Here is a 20,364-nt window from a genome sequence, read left to right as displayed (position 1 = left end):
TCATATTCAAGTTTAGAACGATTACAGACAGACTGCAAGTTACGAGTAATAACGAGTCATTGTAGATTTAATACTCTGCGTAGTTCAGAGTAGATGAATTCACCTGACAAACCTTTTATGTAGAGAGGCTGTTTGGTTTGCAATGATGATGATTGAAGTAACAGCTTTATGTAGTGGTAATTTGAGTAGGGGTGTCTAGTTAACCTCTATTCAGAGGTGTAGGTAGCTATTCTGGTGCCCAGTGTTGTCCCCGATCAGCCCCCCCCCCCAAACTTTAAGTTGAGGAACAAAAAAAAAAAAACAGTCCTTTGCCCTAATAACTGCTTACTACATTTGTAGCAGACAGCTGCTACAATTCACACATGGAGCACTAATGCTCTTCAAAGTCCAAGGAATGAACTTTCTGGAGAAAAAATAAACACTGCTATAGTTTATGCCACACATGGATTACTAAAGTGCTTCAGTTCAGATAGCAAATGCAGTACCAGCATTTAAATGCCACTAATGCACTGAAGACTGATACGCTTTTGCAGATCGTACACTCTTAACATTTTGCACCATTTGCCACTGTTATTTAGTATGTGGTTGAAGGTGGATGAGGTCAGTTCTGTTTGTTTCTGGAGAAGCAGTGCTTAAGTTTTTTATATTGGTATAACCACACACAAATGTGAGAAGATGGTCTGTGATGACGTCTGCCTTTGTGTGTGACATGACAACCCAGTTTATGTTTGAAGTAGGGATCCAATCAAGGGCACCATCATGCCCAGATGTTTTAATCATGAGTGATCATTTGGGGGAAGCCGTAGGGGTGAAGTGATTGATGACTAGACTCAGCTATTTATAGTTTCCAGGGTAATGAATGCCACCATCAGCCATAATGATAGGTTCAGGTGGAAGAGGTACATTTTTGCATATTTCCAGTTGATGTTGAGATCACCCCATAATGTTGAACTTAGTTTTCATGTTGGAAGGGCATCCAGTAACTGACTATTGCGTTCCTTTAAGGATTTATAAGCAAGCTGCTGACAACAGCTTTAGCTTATTGATTCTTTATGTTGTTCTGATCTTTTCAGTAATTTAAAAGTAGATCCTATTATTCTTGCCCATAACCTTGAACACTGTTGTCAGTAGCTGCACTGGCCACATTACCCCTGGGGTAGACAAACAAGGCAGACAGACTGATAGCTAAAGGGAGGGTGAGTGCGTCTAGGGCACTGGACAAACCTAGGAAAAGTGTTCCTACTGCAAGTCTTTCTTTTATGGCCATCAGTTACCATTAGTGTAGAGTGCTTTATTAGCACTCCAAATGAAACCAGATGCAGCAAACAATACAAATACTTTCAAAGGGGTTACCAGAGAAAAGTTAGAAAAAAACTAATTTCCATGACTGGTGCCTAATGTTCAGATACTTTGGTAGATGCATACATGAGAATGGCTGGTACTCCACTGTCCATACGAAGACCTGTCTAGATGTGAACTGAATCTTACCCATTGGATGCCACAGCTAATTTTGTAGATGCTGGTGTTTCCACTTAATGCTTCTTTGATAATCCTGCAGATGATGATTCTTAAATAGCTTGAGAAGAGAGAGAAAACAACATCACCCGTGAAATAGATAACCCGGTATACAAAGAGCTTTCCTTTAAGCATGACAGCATTCTATAGAAAGCAGTAAACTGTAAGGCAACGACATTATAAACAGAAATGGTCATCATCGAGTTGCATTCAGCACATCATTGCTTCAGTTGACATTAGTTATTGTCTTCTTGCTCACTTCTTATTAGCATGACTTTATAAATATTGTCATGATATAGAGCTTTGGGAGATAAGTGCACATCAGGAGAAGAGTGAGACATTGTGTTACATTGCATATCATGGATTGTTCTTTTTTAGCTTGCGAATAATGAAGCAACAGGGGTGTGTGGGTAGGGGTGAAAGCCTTACCATATAACATATTATACTTAGAAATGAGACTTGTGAGTACTTGCATCTTGAAAATGTACTCAAGCTGTCATTTGGATAGTTAAGACTGAGCTGCTGTGGTACAAGCTAGGGTGAATCTAGCAGATGTAGTGGATTTTCACCTTTTGCAGCCTCTTCTCCTTTTCTGAGAAAGGGAAAGCATCATGAAACTCAAAGATCTTCATATTCAGGCTCAGATCTTCAGTCTACTGCACATCTATATATGGCAGGAGGAAAGTTTTAACAGCCAATTATTAACTGACGGTGAATTACTACAGGAAAGTAGGTGCTTCATATAAATTCAAGTGTTATTCTATACAATTTGTGGAACACCCTGTATTTTCAGCAAAACCTTAAACACCAGCTCTTCAACTAGGTATATATAGCCTTGAGGCTGGCACTATAGTTTTTGAACAGAAAAGTAATGCACTGGATCCCACACTTTAGGTTCATGGATAATTTGTAGGCATGGAGACAAAGATCATCATTAAGGAGCAGAGCCCTGTTTCCCAGTTACACAGTAGCTGTGTCTGGTCACGTGACTTGCTCATAGTGTCACCTGAGATGAATAGAGATAGAGGGAATCAAGCCCTAGAGTACAAGTAGCTCATTAACAGCCCATAGCCTCAGTCATTAAAAGTGAGAAAGAGTTTTGTAGTCCCAAAAGGGCAGACATTGGAGGCCATTGCTTAATCTTAAAAATCTCACTCATTTAGTGATAACAAAGGTTACAGCAGTAATTCTGATAACTGCATTTACATTCTGCAGAACATATTTCCTTCATGGTAGCTTTGGGTATAGAAGATGTTGACTTCCAAAATGCACTGAGGTCTTCTTGCAAGCAGTGTCTCTTACTTATTTACAACTTAGGCCATAGTTGGCAGCAAAGCATTGCAGTCAGTGCAATTGCAAAGCACCAATGTTTGTGAATCATAAAAGCATATAGTAATAAAGAGAAACAAGTGATAGTTGATGTTTATAAAAAAACTAACTGTTGACTTAGTTGTCAACTTTCATTTTGCAGTTCTCTTGTTTTTCTGTCCACAGCCGCAAAAACAATTATTGATGACTGAATTCAGCATTTGTCCATTAAAAGGCATAGAACATAAACATTTGCCCACATGTGAGTAGTTGCTTACTTGATAGTGCTCAAATTCAGGACATTTCACTTCACCAGCTTTCAAAGATTTTGAACCTTGACAGTTTCTAAAGGTGTTTTTGTATGTTCATCCATCCATCCACTTTTGAAGAATTCTTCCCGTCTTTGGGTCTTGAACATTATAACTAGCAGGTTTATCTGGGTCTATATCACTTAATCGAATGCTTATTTAAACAAATACCTTTTCATCTAACCGTTTTCCACAAACTGCCAGTTTCCCAAAGACTATAATCGCAGAACACAATATCATTGAATAATTTTAGTTGGCCACTTAAAAAAATGTTACATGTCAATTCACTGAATGGTTACAGAACATGGAAAAATCCACACCACCTAAGCATTGTATTAAAGCTTAACATTCAGTGTTATTTAAAAAAAAAAAATATTGGAATAAAAATTAAAAGTTATAGTTTAAACTTTTTAATTGGATCAGTATAGTACCTCACAGTCCAGTGTGTGCAAAAGGGAGCATAGCCTTACTAATTAAGATGATATTAAAAACAGTAAGTATTTTTTTACATCACTTTTGCAGGGGGCTGTGCCCACCCCCAAATTAAATATACCAGCTCTGAGATTGCATTACATTGAGGAAATGGGTAAACTACTAATAGATGATGAATATTCATGCTGCCATCGGTATGAATATTACTTTACTTTCACCGATTATTGGATGGTGGACGGAGTTTGTGTGACTTGCTACTGCATATTCTGCGGTGTACTATACTGATACAAAACCAAGTTATGATGTTCATCGTGTTTCACTGTTGCAGTCATGACTGTAGGGTTCTCCCCTGCCGGCAGGCAGCCCTCGGTCGGCCAGAATCCCAGAGTCTGGGTCCGGCGTTGGCTGTTCAACCCCACTCCCTGACGTCAGTGCGCCAGGAGTATAAAGCTGACAGCCGACGCCATCTTCTCCAGTCTTTCTTGCCGTGCGGTGATAGCAGTTCGCAAGTGCCGGTCGGTTGACTCCTGACGAATTTTTCTATATACTTCAGTCCGAAGACTTTCTTCTCCACTCAAAGCTAAGTACCCCGTTGGGGAAACTTTTTCTTGCTCCACTCCGATGTCAGAAAAAGTTAATAATTGTATTTCATGTGGGAAGCAAATACCTCATAAGGATTTTCATTCTTACTGTATTCCTTGCTTAGGCCCTGACCACGACGTAGCTAGTTGTCGGTTTTGTGCTAGATTCAATCAACGTACAATTAAGTGAAGGTTCGATTTTGCTTTTCATTACTTCGGTAGGCACTTTAACTACAAAATGTCGTCGGATACAGTTCTGGCTACCGGAGTTCACAAACGTCGCAAGGATAAAGATAGGCCTCCGAGGTCCAAATCTGATGATAGCGCACATGCGGAGCCAGCTTCAGGTTCGGCCGTCGTCAGTGAGGCGCTTTTGCAGCCCCTGTCGTCGGCCATTTCAGAACCGACGGCCGAAACGGACTCTCATGAGGAGCCAACCAGGCCTTTAAATATCTCTGTTGCAGGACCTTCGGACAATGCTCCTTCGGATGGGTCCGGAGCCGCTGTGCAGGTACCGGCTTCCGAAGGGGTTTTCAGGCCTACTCAACTTCTAGTAAAGACAAAGGCAAAGACTCCTTCTAAATCAAAGACTTCAACACAGGCCTCTTCTGAACCGGCTCCCAAGTCACAGAAACAGTTACTCAAGATGGCGGAGGATTTACTTACTATGATTAGGGGTTCTCATCCCCCTCCAGACAAAAGGCCTAGGCAGGATGTTTATTATGATTCCTCTGATCAGGCTTCTGTTTTCTCAGTTTCTTCTTCTGATCAGGAATATTCTTTTCCTCCTTATGAGGATTCTGATGCGGAAGAATCCATTCCTTCAGCTTCTCCTCCTGAGGATTTCTCTTTTGGGGAAACTTTGCATGAAATGAGGGAACATTTCCACTGGGAGGGACAGGAGTATTCGGAATCCAAGAAAAGACTGAGGGATTTTCTTCTTCTTCCCCAACATAGACCCCTGGCTATTCCTCCTGTTTTGGATATTGTGGATGATGCATTTTCGGAGGCTAACTTAACCCCTGACTCTTTTCCTCCTGCTCCTGTTAAGCCTGATAGATATTACAGGGTTCCTGATTCCCATCAGTTTTTATACAAGAACCCTACTGCTGACCCTGAAACCATTTCTCAGGGTCCTAAGGGAGTTAAGGCCGCTTCTGCCAAAAATCCCATTCCTACTGAAAAGGATTCTCGAGCCTTGGAAAGATGGGGAAAAAAGGTGTACACTTCTGCTACTTTGTCCATTAGGGCTTTAAACTGTCAGTTTCATATGCTTAAATATCAGCAATTTCTCTTGTCTGTCTTAAAACAAAAAGTTACTTCCATTTCTGCCTGTGCAGATGATAAGGAATTACATGACTTATTGCATGCCACTGAACAGGTTGGGAAGCATGGTTTACACTGTGGATTTGATGCCTTGGAGGCTTCTTGTAGGGCTGCGGCCTCTGGCACAGTCATTAGAAGACATGCATGGCTAAAGGAACAAAATTTACCTGAACAAGTTAAGGCTAAATTATTGGATGCTCCTGTTCAGCATAATGTTTTGTTTGGATCTAAAGCTGAAGAGGTTATTAAAAAGATGGAGGATAAGGCGAAATCCATGCAAACAGTTAAAGATTTCTTACAAGTACAGCCTCCTAGATTTAGCAGGAATTGGCCATCAAAAAAACTGGTCCTTTCCCTCTTCAGACAGGCCTCAGAGGGGTAGATATAGATGCTCCAGAGGGAGGCCTCAAACACAAGCTGCTTATAGACCAAGACAGTGGACTGCTTCTACCCCAAGGGGAGGAGAGGACAGGTCACAATCTCAAAGGAAACAAACTCAATGATGCCCTCTGTTGGGCTACAGGAACGTCTTGCCTGGAAGCCCCTCTCGGAGGAAAACTCTCTCTTTTTTATCAAAATTGGGCTCAAATAACCCAAGACAAATGGGTTTTGGATGTGATTTTAAGAGGTTACAAATTCCATTTTCATACCTTGCCAAGGCCAAGCGGATGGCCAGACCTTCCAAAACATCAATGGACGGAGGCCTTAAACCAGGTGGAAGCTCTTTTGGCTATGAATGCCATAGAACTGGTTCCTCTTTCAGAGATGGGAAAAGGGTTTTACTCAAGGCTCTTTCTAGTCCCAAGGAAGCAAAACTCATGGAGACCCATTCTGGATCTGTCGGTCTTGAACACCTTTCTAGAGATTCCAAAATTCAAGATGCTTACTCTACAGCAGCTACTTCCAATGCTGTCCAAAGATGCATGGATGGTGACTTTGGATTTAAAGGAGGCATATTTACGCATTCCCATCAGGCAGGATCACAGAAAATACCTCCGGTTCAAGGCCGGTTCGAGGCACTTTCAATTCTCTGCGCTGCCCTTTGGATTGTCTACTGTGCCCAGGGTCTTCACCAAATGCCTGGCACCAGTAGTAGCTTACTGCAGACTCAAGGGAATTCAAATTTACCCTTATCTGGATGATTGTCTAATTCAGGCAGACAGCAAGGATGTCTTACTCCAGCATCTAGACTTTGTACAAAACCTCCTCAAATTCCTAGGATTCTCTGTAAACATAAAAAAGTCAAATTTGACACCATCACAACAGATAACTTTTCTGGGTGCTCTACTAGACACTACAACCCAGATGACATTTCTGTCATCCGAAAAACATTTACAGCTGGCATCAACTTTCAAAGCCTTGGCAACTCTAACCCATCTATCTGCAAGGAAATTCCTGCAGGCTTTGGGTTACATGGCCTCCTGTATCCTTCTCGTACCATATGCAAGACTACACATGAGGAAAATACAGTGGTACCTAAAAAGTGTATGGTCTCAGCATTGCCACAGTTTGGACTTACTGATTCCCGTCCTTCCTTGCCTTCAAAAGGAATTTATTTGGTGGTCCAGGGCATGTGCTCTAAACAAAGGGAAGCCCTTCCGTCTATCTCCTGCCTCTCAGATTCTAACCACGGACGCCTCGGATTATGCTTGGGGAGCCCATTTTCAGGGCAATTGTCTGCAGGGCCTTTGGACAAAGGATCAGATGCACCTGCATATCAACTTAAAGGAAATGTTAGCCATTCAGAAAGCTCTATTGGCCTTCAGAAATCTCATACAACCAGGACAACTACTAATACGGACAGACAACTCCACATTTATGTGGTACATAAACAAGCAAGGGGGATCTCATTCCTACCCCCTTTGCAGACTAGCCATGGTTTTATGGAACACAGCACTAGCTTGCAATCTGGATCTTCAAGCTTAGTTTCTACCGGGGAAACAAAACTTACTGGCAGACAGTTTGAGCAGAAACCTTTCGGATCCACACGAGTGGATGCTGGACACCAAAATATTCAGGATGATAACAGCAGTATGGGGATGTCCTCACATAGATCTCTTTGCATCCCATCTAAATCATCAGCTACAGAATTTTTGCACCAGGACTTTCCACAGAGAAGCTTGGAAAGTGGATGCCCTGTCATTCAGTTGGAGGAACCTCTCGGGATATGCCTTTCCACCTCTGCCTCTTCTTCCACGAGTTTTATTGAAGATAAAACAGGACAAACCCAAGATGATAATCTTGTTGGCTCCGAATTGGCCTTGGCAGTTTTGGTATCCAACTCTAAAAAACCTATGCCTGGAACCCCCTTGGATTTTACCTCAGTTTCCGAACCTTCTGTCCCAGCATCAGGGTCGGGTTCTACACACTCATGTCAGAACTCTCAGCCTGGCGGCCTGGTTAATCCAGGACCTTTGAATTCTTCTTTCCTACCCAAGCAGGTTATGGATGTCATTTTAGAAGCCAGACGTCCTAGCACTAGAAAATCTTATGCAGGAAAATGGAAAAGATTTTGTTCCTGGATGCAGGCTCAGGATTCTGATCCTCTTCTTCCTAACATTACTTTAATTTTACTTTACTTGACAGATCTCTTACATAAGGGTCTCTCTCTCTCTTCCATTAAGATCCATGCCTCTGCTATTTCTGCTCATTATAATGCAGACCCTCCCATCTTTTGCCACCAGATCATGAGACAGTTCCTCAGAGGAGCTAAGAACTTAAGACCTCCTAGATCTCCTCCCATTCCTGCTTGGGATCTCAATTATGTTTTGGAAAAACTAACCTTGCCTCCTTTTGAGCCTGCCGCTTCTTCTGACTTCAAGTTTTTGTCTTGGAAGACAGCTATCCTGTTAGCACTAACCTCTGCCAGGAGAGTTTCAGAGTTACAAGCCCTTATGGCGGTGGAACCTTATATTATTTTTCATCAAGACAGGGTATCTTTGAGGACTAATCCGACCTTCATGCCTAAGGTGGTCTCCAAAGTGGCTTTAAATCAAACTATCCACTTGCCAACCTTTTTCCCCACTTCTCAAAATAAAGGGGAAAGGATCTTACATTCCTTGGATGTACATAGACAGCTACGTTTTTACCTGAACAGAACCAAGGACATCAGAAAATCAGAACAATTGTTTGTTTCTTATGCTTCAAGTTCCCAAGGTAACGCCATTTCTAAACAAACCATTTCTAAATGGATTGCTCATGGAATCAGATTTTGTTATTCACACCATGGAAAGCAAGTCCCAGGGAGCATTCGGACTCATTCCATCAGAGCTGCTGCCACTTCTGCGGCCTTCCTCAGGGGAGTTCCTACCAAGGACATTTTGGAAGCTGCAACTTGCAGTTCAGTGCATACTTTCTCTAAGCACTACAATTTACCTCTCTACTCTAAGTCTAGGGCAGGCTTTGCCTCTGCAGTCTTGCAGGGCCTTTTAGCCACCCCTTCTTCTTTATGACCACCTCCCTTTCTTTCAGCTTTGGGACTCTACCCTACAGTCATGACTACAACAGTGAAACACGATGAACATAGTACAGTTGTGTACACCTACCATAAATGTAGATGTTCGAGTGTCTTCACTGTTGCAGTCTGGGTTTCCCTCCCTCCTGTCCCCTCTTATTTTTACTTTTGTGTGGTTCCTTTTTTCACCATTCTTCTGAGGTGTATTTGCAAAGGTTATGGGACCATTTTCATTTTGGAACTCCTGACATCTGGGGCAAAAAAAACTGGAGAAGATGGTGTCGGCTGTCAGCTTTATACTCCTGGCGCACTGACGTCAGGGAGCGGGGTTGAACAGCCGACGCCGGACCCAGACTTTGGGATTCTGGCCGACCGACGGCTGCCTGCCGGCAGGGGAGAACCCTACAGTCATGACTGCAACAGTGAAGATACTCGAACATCTACATTTATGGTAGGTGTACACAACTGTACTTTCTGGGTGTTACCAGCAAAAAGTGTTTGATGACTTTTACTTCAACGATTAAACACTGAAATTGCAGAGACAGTTCAAGGAAAATGGTTTGGTGAAGAGGTATTCGTTTAAGTAAGCATTCATTTACGTGATACAGACCCAGTTTATCTATCCTGATTTTGGGCTGGTAGGTTTTGTAGGTTTTCAAATCAGTTTTTGGTGTTAGTTACCTGTACCTGCAGGATCTCAGAACTCCAGACTTTGATTTGTATGCATTTTACTTAGTCATCCAAAAGGATCAGGTGCACCTCAGGACTCACTCACTAAACAAAATTAAGTGCAAAATATAAAATGTTCTGAAACAGGGAAAATGGGTGATATGATGGTGTGTCATTCTTAAAATACAGAATTGTTATAAAGTACAGATGTGCCCACCTACATATCCTGTAGTTCAAAGCATCCTGGCAAGTATACATATATCCCTGAAAGATGAATAAGACAGACTGGTTCTATGGCACCTTAGAGCAGTGTGTTATGATGGTAAGGTGCTAATGAGCTTCATCACGTAGTCCTGGATTTGTAATCCTTTGCTTTAGTATGCCTACTTTATAGCTGCATTTGTGTACATACCCCTGAAAAGAAGTACTTTGTTTAGTGGATCACTCAGTTAGTAAATAATGAATAGAAAAAAAACTAAAATAAAATATAGTATCAAAACATCTTATGGAGCAGAGGCCAGTCAGTAGATGTGCATTTATTTCACTCTGTGCCACTGCCTTTTTTGATTATCTCATTTTCAAAGCTACTGCATTGATGCTTCTTTCTTCTTGCTTTCAGTACTACATTTAGTAGTCTTCTGCAAGAAAAAATGTGCTGCTTATGTGACATTCAGTAAACTCTGAATCAAAATTCTCTTACCACTGTCTGGACATTCAAGTGACTGCCATTAGAAAGTGACCTTGCAGTAATCTCTTTGTATACCCTGAAGAGGTGAGGAAAAGTGATGTGGGTTATAGAATGGTACATATCTGCTGTTGAATCTGCAGTTGTTAAACGCTGCAGATGGTAATGAATGGCTATGACAAACTAATAAACTGCAAGTTTTTCTTCCTGTGATAGTAGCTGATCTGCCAGCATGTCTGATTGTTGTGATTCCTTTCCGACTAAGTGCCATACTAAATGACTTCAACCTGCCTTGTTGCCGTTTGCTGTCTCAGATTGACAGTTTCAGTTGTATTATTCGATAAGGGCTTTATTTTGAATCACAGACTCTGTCACCCAGCTTTTTTAGACTTGCACACACACTTTGACAGAGGTCTGTTATAGCCAAGCAATTGGGTTGTACACTGCATTTTAGTCTGCACTCTTGTATTTTAAAACATCTCTTTTAGTCAGTGGGAGAAACATTCAATATTTCTGTTCTCCGTTCCTGTGCACAAGTGGGTATTAAATCCCTGTATCCAGTATCAATCGGTTATTACCTCCTGATGCAGTGCTGATTTAGTCAGTAAGCTTGAGTGTAGGGTGTGTTGTACAAAACCTTTGTTTGACTGGTAAAAGCTGTATTGAATCATGTCTAGGTTCCAATGTTAATTTTCTGGCATGACATTTTTCCTTTTTTGCCTTGAGCAGAATGTTCATTATTGTAAACTGTTATGTCTAATTTGCCATGTATTGCATAGCATACTTCTTATGTTGGTTTGAGGAAGCTTTCATGTGTGGACTACCTCTTGTATTCTAATTTGTCAAGCATTTTCATTTCAAAGTGTAGAAACATTGTAGTGATGTAATTTTTTTTCTTTGCCATATTTAAATGAATTTCTTTCCTTCTTTACAGTTATTTCAGGAAACCACTGAACATTTACCTTGGATTCATTCCAGAAATGATTTTCATGGTCTGTCTCTTTGGCTATCTGGTTATACTGATCCTTTACAAATGGTGTGCCTATGATGCTGCAGTGTCGAAGGATGCACCAAGCCTCCTCATCCATTTCATTAATATGTTCCTATTCAGTTATGATGATCCAAACAATAAGATGCTTTATAAAGGACAGGTATGCCTTTTGAGATTTGTATGTTTTTGTGTGTGTTTAGGTTTAAAGCACTTGGCTCAGTACACTGGCTGCAGACAAATGACTGTACATGTCATCTCCTGGGTTATAGGACTGCTATCCACCCACAAACTGTAGCAGTAATTTTTGGGTATCCTGCTGTTTAACAGCAGTCCATAGTGACTGAAAGTAAGAGGTAGCATGGGTAGCTGGATGCTGGTGTATGTCAGTGTGCTGCTCTTCATTGCTGAAGTGTGATTACACAAGGCTGAAGAAATTACTGGAGATCCATGTCAGCTTTGTATTGTTTGAGAAAAAAGGCAAAAAATTACCCTGAAACAGCAACTCTTGAAAGAAAACAGGGTAAACTGTGAACTTAGCCGCAATTGTAATAACATCCAAAATTATAGAAGAAGAAAGCAGTCTTTTGTCCAACAAGTCACAACCAGTTTATTAAGTACTTTCGTCTCAGATAATTCCAAGACTTCATCAGAATAGCATAAGTAAATCATAATTCTCAATTTATAATAACATCAATTAACTAATTAAGACAAAAACATTCCTTAAAGGAGTCTCTTAAGAACCTTAGACTTAAAAAATATTTCCATAGAAAATGCATACAAAACATTTTTGTGACTTCTCTAATTACCACTACGTAGGGAACTAAATGACAGCTATGGAAACGGATTTATGAACACACACACACATGCTATTTCTCAAAAGAATTAGAGCAATGCACTTTTTAGACATTCTTTGAGTTGTGTAGGTTTTTCTAGATTTAGGTTTGGTATTTTGGAAGTTAGGCAGAGATCTACAAGAGGTGGGTGGTGGGAACTTAAAGTTGAAAGATGTGAACTTAAATGGCATTTTTTTATTAAATGCGACGAATTAACGTGGTATTAATGAAGCTGTATCTATACTGCCTATTTTAAAAACTAGCGCTTTAGTGAGATAACATTTTAGTTTTTTTTTATATTTTTGTGTGCATTTTCTATGGAAATATTTTTTAAATCTGAGGTTCTTAAGAGACTCCTTTAAGGGTTTTTTGGTCTTTATTACTTAATTGATGTTGTTATAAATTGAGAGGTTTGATTAACTTATGTTATTCTGATGAAGTCTTGGAACTATCTGAGATGAAAGTGCTTAATAAACTGGTTGTGACTTGTTGGACAAAAGACTGCTTTCTTCCTTCTATAATTTTGGATATTACAGTTTGGGCTAACTTCACAGTTTACCCTGTTTTCTTTCAAGCTTTGTATTGTTCATTAAATGCCAGCTTGTGCCACAATCCCCACATTTCATTCTCCCACCAGCCCTACCCTGCATTTCCTCTCCTTCATTTTTTTGGATATTTTTTTTTTGCCATTGTGGAAGCACTCCCTGTGATGGTTCCTTTCATTGTACTATAATTTATAGGCCTTTTTAACTCATAAGCCTTTATTGGTAGTAGCAGTGCCACACACTATAATTTTGTGTGGTATAGCCTGTCTCAACAGTATCTTTTGACTCCATTTGCGTTTTTTTCTGGCAGTGATAATGCTTCACTGATGTGGTATGATTACGGTTTAGTTGATATTCGTATCTATTTCTTTTTTAGTGTGCTGTGTCTTTGCTTTATTTCTGAAATATTTGTACAAGAAGCTTGTCAGAATAAATTGCTGCAGACCACTTAACAATTCCACCAGCCACAAACATTTTTTTTTATAGGATCATAGGTAGGTAGTAGGCTACAGGCCTAAGGGCCTACGTAAGCCTAGCCAACAAGGTTCCCTGGCTTACGCCACCCAAGAAAGTTATTTTCCTGTGCCACTGTCGAGCAGAGACACAGAAATGATCCCCATGGTGTATTTCCTATTTCCCATCCACTCATCAAGATTTTTCTTGAAGAGTGCTAATGAAGAACTTTGCTTGACATAGATGGGTAGCCTGTTCCAGAGTATGGGAAGTCTCTGGGACAGGAATCTATCCCTCCAGCATGTCCTGTTTATTGTGGTGACAAGGTTTAGGCCCTAGAGCGTGTAGCTCTGAGGGATTGGGATTTCTTTAGTTGTAGCATCTCCAACAGCTCTTGGTTTGACATAGCTGCATATGTTAGGCAGAGATCACCTTGGAGTAGGCGATGTGCTACAGAGTAAAGCTGGAGTTTTTTGAGGCGGTCAGAGTAGGGCATTTGTTTGAGGCCAGTAATCCTCTTTGCGAGGTACTTCTGTGGCCTTGTCTTGTGAGATACATTCCAAAAGGGGCGTTGTACTCTATAATGGGTCTAATGAGTGTCGAGTAGAGGGGAACAATGACCTCTTTTTTCCTGGATGAGAACCCTTTTGTGATGAGGTGTGCCATGTAGAAGGACTTCCTGTCTACTGTGGCGATGTGGCTATCAAAGGAGAGACTACTGTCCACCTTGGTCCCAAGGTCTCTTATCACGCATTCAGTGTTAAGTAGAGTGCTGCCTCTGTGGTAGTTCATGGGTACAGAATTTTTACCAAAGGGGGTGACACTGCACTTTTTTGCATTGAGCTTGAGGCCATGGCTCTGACACCAGGCATCTGTCTCAGTGAGGCCCATCTGTAGGATGTCCACATCATTTGGGGACTTGACTGTGGCTCCTAGTTTGCAGTCATCTGCGAACTTCATTAGCCAGAGGCCTTCTGTGTTAGCCTGTACTTCAGAGAAGTAGATACCAAACAGGAGAGGTCCCAGGATGGAACCCTGTGGTGCACCACTTGTCACTGCTTTGAGGTCAGATTTGGAGTTTGCAACTTTTACAGTGTGGGTTCTGTCAGTGAGCCAGTTGGCAACCCATCTTGGATGTAGGGATTTATACCTGGTTTAGTAAGTTTAGCTATAATTCCAGAATGGGGGATGGTGGCGAAAGCCTTGGCGAGGTCAAGATAGGCTGTGTGGAGTGGGATAACTGTTGCTGTGCACCATTCAGTGGTCACAAAGCCTGATGCGAGGCTTATCATTGAACGTGGTGCTTAAGTGGGAAGCCAGTTCGTTCTGAAATTCATGTAAAATGCAGCCTGGGATGTTGTCCGGTTTCATGGATGCTGTGTTTTTGGCTTTAGAGAGTGTAGCTTTTACCTGCGTAGTTGTATAGATATGGACTCTTTAGGGGGTGAGAGCGGGGTAAAGTTAGCACTGAACCTATCAGCTAGGATGTTGGCAATATCAGTTGGTTCTGTAATTTTCGTGCCTTTGTGCTATAACTCAGAGCAGATCTGGGTGTTGCCCTCGAGATTCTTGACATAGCTATAGAATGCTTTGTGGTTGTCCTTGGAATTAGTGGTGATTTTGTTTTTGTAGCTAGCTTTGGAGGATCTTATAAGGGATCTCAGCTTCTTACTCATGGGATTTTACTGTCTCTTGTAACAGTTTCTTCCTTCTTTTGTACAGTTTGTTTATGGCAGGGGACCACCAGATTGGCTTCCTTTTTTTGGAGGATAGCATCTTGGTTCTGTTTGGGATAGCATGATCCATGCACTCGTGTAAGTGCTTATAGAGTGGATTTGTGTAGGATTCAGCAGTTGTAACTGTATTGTCCATCTGCATGGGTGTCATGAAGTTCACCACTTCTGTCTTAAGAAGCATGAAGTTGGCTCCCCCCTAAGCACCATGTTCAATCATAGCCTCACATCAGGCTTTGTGCCCACTGAATGGCGCACAGCAACAGTTATCCCACTCCACAAAGGGGGAGCCACCACTGATCCCAGGAACTACCGCCCTATTAGCATGACGAGCCTGGTCTACAAGGCCATGGAATGTATCATCATGGAACTCAAACAAAGACATTGGTAACCTCCAAACTCTGGACCCTACCCAGTTCGGGTTTGTGAAAGGCAGATCATGCTTCCTGAACCTGATCAACTTCTTTGAGGCAGTCACCAAAGCCGTAGATGAGGGTAAGGTGGTTCACACAGCCTATCTTGACCTCACCAAGGCTTTCAACACCATCCCCCATTCTGGAATTATAGCTAAACTCACTAAACTAGGTATAAATCCCTACATCACAAGGTAGGTTGTCAACTGGCTCATGGACAGAACCCCACACTGTAAAAGTTGTAGACTCCAAATCTGACTTCAAACCAGTGACAAGTGGAGTACCACAGGGTTCAGTCCTGGGACCTCTCCTGTTTGATATCTACTTCTCTGAAGTGCAGGCTAACATAGAAGGCCTTTGGCTAACTAAGTTCGCAGATGACTGCAAACTAGGAGCTATAGTCGAGTCCCCAAATGATGTGGACATCCTGCAGAAAGGCCTCACTGAGACAGATGCCTGGTGTCAGAGCCATGGCCTCTAGCTCAGTGCCAAAAAGTGTATTGTCATCCCCTCTGGTAAAAACTCTGTACCCATGAACTATCACATAGGTGGCAGTCTACTTAATGCCAACTGTGTGATAAGAGACCTTGGGACCCAGGTGGATAGTAGTCTCTCCTTTGATAATCACATTGTCACAGTAGTCGGGGAATACTTCTACGTGGCACACCTCATCACAAAAGGGTTCTCATCCAGGAAAAATGAGGTCATTGTTCCCCTCTACTCGACACTCATTAGACCCATTGTAGAGTACAAAGCCCCTTTTGGAATGTACCTCTCAAGACATCTGCAGCAGCTGGAAAGGCAACAGATGTACCTCACAAAGAGGATTACTGGCCTCAAACAGATGCCCTACACTGATCGTCTCAAAACAGTTTTACTGTGTAGCATATCGCCTACTCTGAGGAGATCTCTGCCTAACATATAAAGCTATGTCAAACCCAGAGCTGTTGGACATCCTACACCTAAAGAAATCCCAATCCCTCTGAGCTACACACTCTAGGGACCTAAACCTTGTCACCACAATAAACAGGACATGCTGGAGGGATAGTTTCCTATCCCAGAGACTTCCCATGCTCTGGAACAGGCTACCCTCATTAGCACTCTTCAAGAAAAATCTTGATGAGTGGATGGGAATAGGAAATACACCCCAGGGATCACGTCTGTGGCTCTGCTCGACAGGGGTACAGGAAAAAAACTTTCTTGGGTGGCGTAAGCCAGGGAACCTTGTTGGCTAGGCTTACTTAGGCCCTTGGGCTGACAGCCTAGTACCTACCTATGAACCTTGCTTGGCTGCACACCCACATACCCCCAATCAGCCATATCAATAAACTCTATTTTTCATTAATACCATTTGTGTGGGGAGCTACCCACCACTTTAAAACCAGTTTAGATCATTCTAAAGTCAGGGAATGCCATACTCCCTTACTGTTGGTATTAAAGTAAATACACTTTGCACATGTGGTTGCACTGATTCATAATGTGAATTTCTTTCAAGTTATGGTATTTATTTCAGGGGTGGACTGTGTAATATAATACCCAGGCGTAGATGTTAGAAATGATGCAGTACACAGCACACATTAAAAAAAGTGTATAAGAAAAAAAGACTTCATCATTTATATTTGCTTTTGTTTTTCAACTTATTAGAATGACATCACTGACATTAAGAATTTTAAGAGTTATCCTCATATACTAATACTGGCCTTTGTTTTATGTCCATTTCTGTATTTACAGCAAGGACTTCAGACCTTTTTAGTTATTTTAGCACTGCTGTGTGTTCCATGGATGCTAATTATCAAGCCCTTAATCCTGAGGCAAAACTATTTGAGAAGAAAGCATTTGGTAAGTTTTCTTATTTTTGTCTTGCTTGTATTTCTATATGATGGTTATACATTAGTCTGACCATTTCATTAGTAGAGTTGGACCACTCCATAAGTAAATTCTGTCACACAAAAAATAACTTTCTACCTGTTTTCAGATTGTCTTTAACTGTCCATTGTTGCTTCTAGTATGTTTTCTGTATAAGTAGCTCTGACTTCAGAGGCCATCTCCAGTGACTCACTGTTGATATTTCCTCTTTTCAGACCTGATTTCCGAGTATTTTCTGCAGTGTCTAGTTACATGCGTGGGAGACATACATACCTCCTGCTGGTGCACATCATAGCTTCACAAATCAGTCTAAAATGGGCACACTTCGCTTATGCACTACCCAGTTCTTTTCTGCGGCTTGCCCACCTTGGGTCTCATTTCAAATATTTATTGTATGAAAGCCCTTTGCATGACACATATTGAATTCCTGTTGTTTACTACTTTCCAGCTTTGTTATGTAAACTCAGCCAGACCTTTGCTGGAGCCTGTTGTAGGGAAATGTCTTTCTGTCATTTAGATTTCACTGTGAGAAGGATTCTTTGTGATAGTGTGATCCTTCATTCAGAGGTAGACACAGCTGAGACTACCCCTTCTTGTTTATGGTTTAGTTTATTTATTTGTTAATCAGATAAACCCACTAAGCACAAGTCCCGCTTTACAACGGTTACCCAGGAGCACCATCTGGTTAGGTGACTGACTCAGAGACACATAGCAAATGGGAACGGAGATATTCAAAACCAGGACTAAAGGATGAAGCTGATTAGCAGCTTATAACCTTAATTGTCTGCACTAAAGTGCCAGACTTTCTGTAGCTCTTCCATTAGTAACAGTTTGTATGGAGATATGTTCAGATATGTGAGGTGTTTTATGGACTGGCTTGTAACATCTCTGTTGTAACAAAAATTAAACTAGTATTCAGTTAAAAAGACTGCACACCCCAAGGGATCTTGTCTCAAGGATGCTGTTTATCCAGCTTTTGTCACTCCTTTTCCAAAGGAGGTGGATGCCTTCTGTAAACTTAACAGAGAAGAGTGAGAGGATCTCTGCTGTAATTTTGAGGACTGTGTTTGTGATCCGTAGAATTGCACAACTTCTGCAATGAATGTGATGAGAGTCATGCAGACTGGGAGTAGGACTGCCATCTGCATCTATCAGAGTTGGACTGTGCCTCACTTCTACAAAGTATCTATCACGAGGCTCCTGTAATGAATGTGATGAGAGTCCTTCAGACTGAGAGTGGGGCTGTCATCTGCATGCATCAGAGTTGGGCTGTGCCTCACTTCTACAAAGTATGTATTATGAGACTCTTGTAATGAATGTGATGAGAGTCATGCATGTGATGAGAGTCGTGCAGACTTGGGAGTGGGGTTGTCATCTGCATGGAGAAGCAGGTTTTTGCTTTATGCTCTAGCTTCCAGACATGCACTCATTTAGTAGCCAGTAAAAGTGAGCATGCTCATGCTGTGGTCATCAGAATTGGGCTGTCCCTCATTTCTGCAAAGTATGTATACCAACAGGACAGGCTCCACCCACCTATGAGGAAACACTGCAGTGAGTTTCTCCAGTCTTCAAGGGAAATTGTGCCTTGTGCATGTGCTTCTCAGAAAATGTTTTCCCATTCTCCTTCCTAAGAGAGGTGAGCAGGCTTCACCCTTCATTCCATCACATGCCTCCAGCTCCTCCAGTGCCAGACCACAAATCAAGCCCCTGTTACTAAGGTCGTAGTTAGAGCTTCATCCCTTAATGCCACAAAGCAAGAATGTTGTGGTACCCTGGCTGCTCACAGGTAGTGACCTCTGAGTTGGTGCATATGTTTAGCAGAAGTATTTGTTCCTTTGCAAAAATTCTTTAATAATTCAACAGTATGTTTCTTAATTCACTGTTTTTATGTTGAAATCATGCTTTATTTTTCAAAATCACAGGACTTACGATATTGGGTCTTACATTTGTATCTTAGGAGTAGATTCCTCTGTAATCTCTGCGGTCTTGCATAAGTTGCAGAGATAACAGCACACTTGTTTACTTTGTAGGAGAAAGAGTCTAAAGCCATAGACATGGTGGACAAGAAGCTTTTCTTAGTCACTGTGATCCTTAGGGCCTCATTTAGCCATTGTGGACATCAGGGCATTTAACTGTCTGTCCGACTTGTTCAGGTTCTAGCCCTCCTTTGCAGACTATGCAGTGGGAAAGTTGGCAGAACTGTGTGATTATGAAATTAAGGAGCCTTGATGAAACCTTAGAACAGGTCACCATTGTATTCTTCACTAGAGTCCTAGAAGCCTGCAGATAACCTTCAAAGTTAGATGTTAACATGTGAATGCTAACCTTATCAGTTTTTCTGCAAGAAGGCCCTCTGAGTTGAGTATTTATTACCTTCCCACTTTCTTGCTATCCCACTGCATATAGATACCTTTCCACCTACATTTACAAAGTTTCTTGTATGTTGGGCAAGTTTATAGTTTTGAGTTATTGTTTATTTAGGTCTTCCAGGTGTGCTTGCTTATCTTGCATTTGAACTTTGGGATGCAGGGGCATGGCATGCTATTCTATACCAACACATCATTAAAGTGCATGTTCCAACTTGAGAACAACAGACTGCAAGAATTCTGGTACTGAAATTGTGGGTTTTAGAAACGTGAGACTGTCAGTGATCAGTAGTTAACATTTGTGGTGTGGCAACATGTTTTGTTCAAGCACAGCATGTTGTAGTGGTTTCCAATGGCTGTTTTAGCATGTCTTTGACTCAGTGCCTTATGTTACCATGCAAGGTATGAACCTTTTTTTTCTAGATTTTCAGAGTAGTGTTTTCTTTGTATGTCATTCTGCCTGGCTAGGTTTGAAGACTTGGATTCCCTCCCACCCCACAAAAAAAAAACAAAAAAAACAAAAAACAGAAAAGTCATTGAGCATGCTTCAAGACTCTCTCTTCATTAAACCTTGTACCTTTTTTTGTTGTTGCATAATGTAATTGCCAAACTTTGATATGCAAGTCTGTACCTTTGCTGCATTTCAGAATTTTTTAAAGGTTAGAGAACATACATGTTGAAGGATTTAGGGAGCTTGTCTTTTATACTGTTTCTGATGCAGTTCTAGAGGTGTGAACCACATTTGACAGTGCATCCAATTTAAGAAGCACTGAAATAAAATCATGACATATGTACCTGTTGATTAGATTTTTCTTAGACAGTCCAGTCATCTGATTATCTCCAGAAATCTTTTGTTAGGGATATTTGTTTATCGGTGTTCGTCATT

At 41.4% G+C, this 20,364-nt stretch overlaps 1 protein-coding gene across 1 annotated transcript in view; it reads left to right on the top strand.

Moving 5' to 3' along the window:
• Nucleotides 1-20,364, top strand: part of ATP6V0A1 (ATPase H+ transporting V0 subunit a1) — a 1,075,307-nt gene that overhangs the window by 677,082 nt on the left and 377,861 nt on the right. The window contains exons 16-17 of the mRNA XM_044054711.1: nt 11,213-11,429; nt 16,978-17,085. Coding sequence (XP_043910646.1) covers nt 11,213-11,429; nt 16,978-17,085 — 325 coding nt within the window. The remainder of the gene's footprint in view (nt 1-11,212; nt 11,430-16,977; nt 17,086-20,364) is intronic.

This window comes from Protopterus annectens, chromosome 13.part0 (genome assembly GCF_019279795.1).
Source record: "Protopterus annectens isolate FY-2018-M chromosome 13.part0, PAN1.0, whole genome shotgun sequence".
NCBI classification, from domain to species: domain Eukaryota; kingdom Metazoa; phylum Chordata; order Ceratodontiformes; family Protopteridae; genus Protopterus; species Protopterus annectens.
Note: the sequence above shows the minus strand (reverse complement) of the source record. Positions and strands in the feature narration are given on the sequence as shown.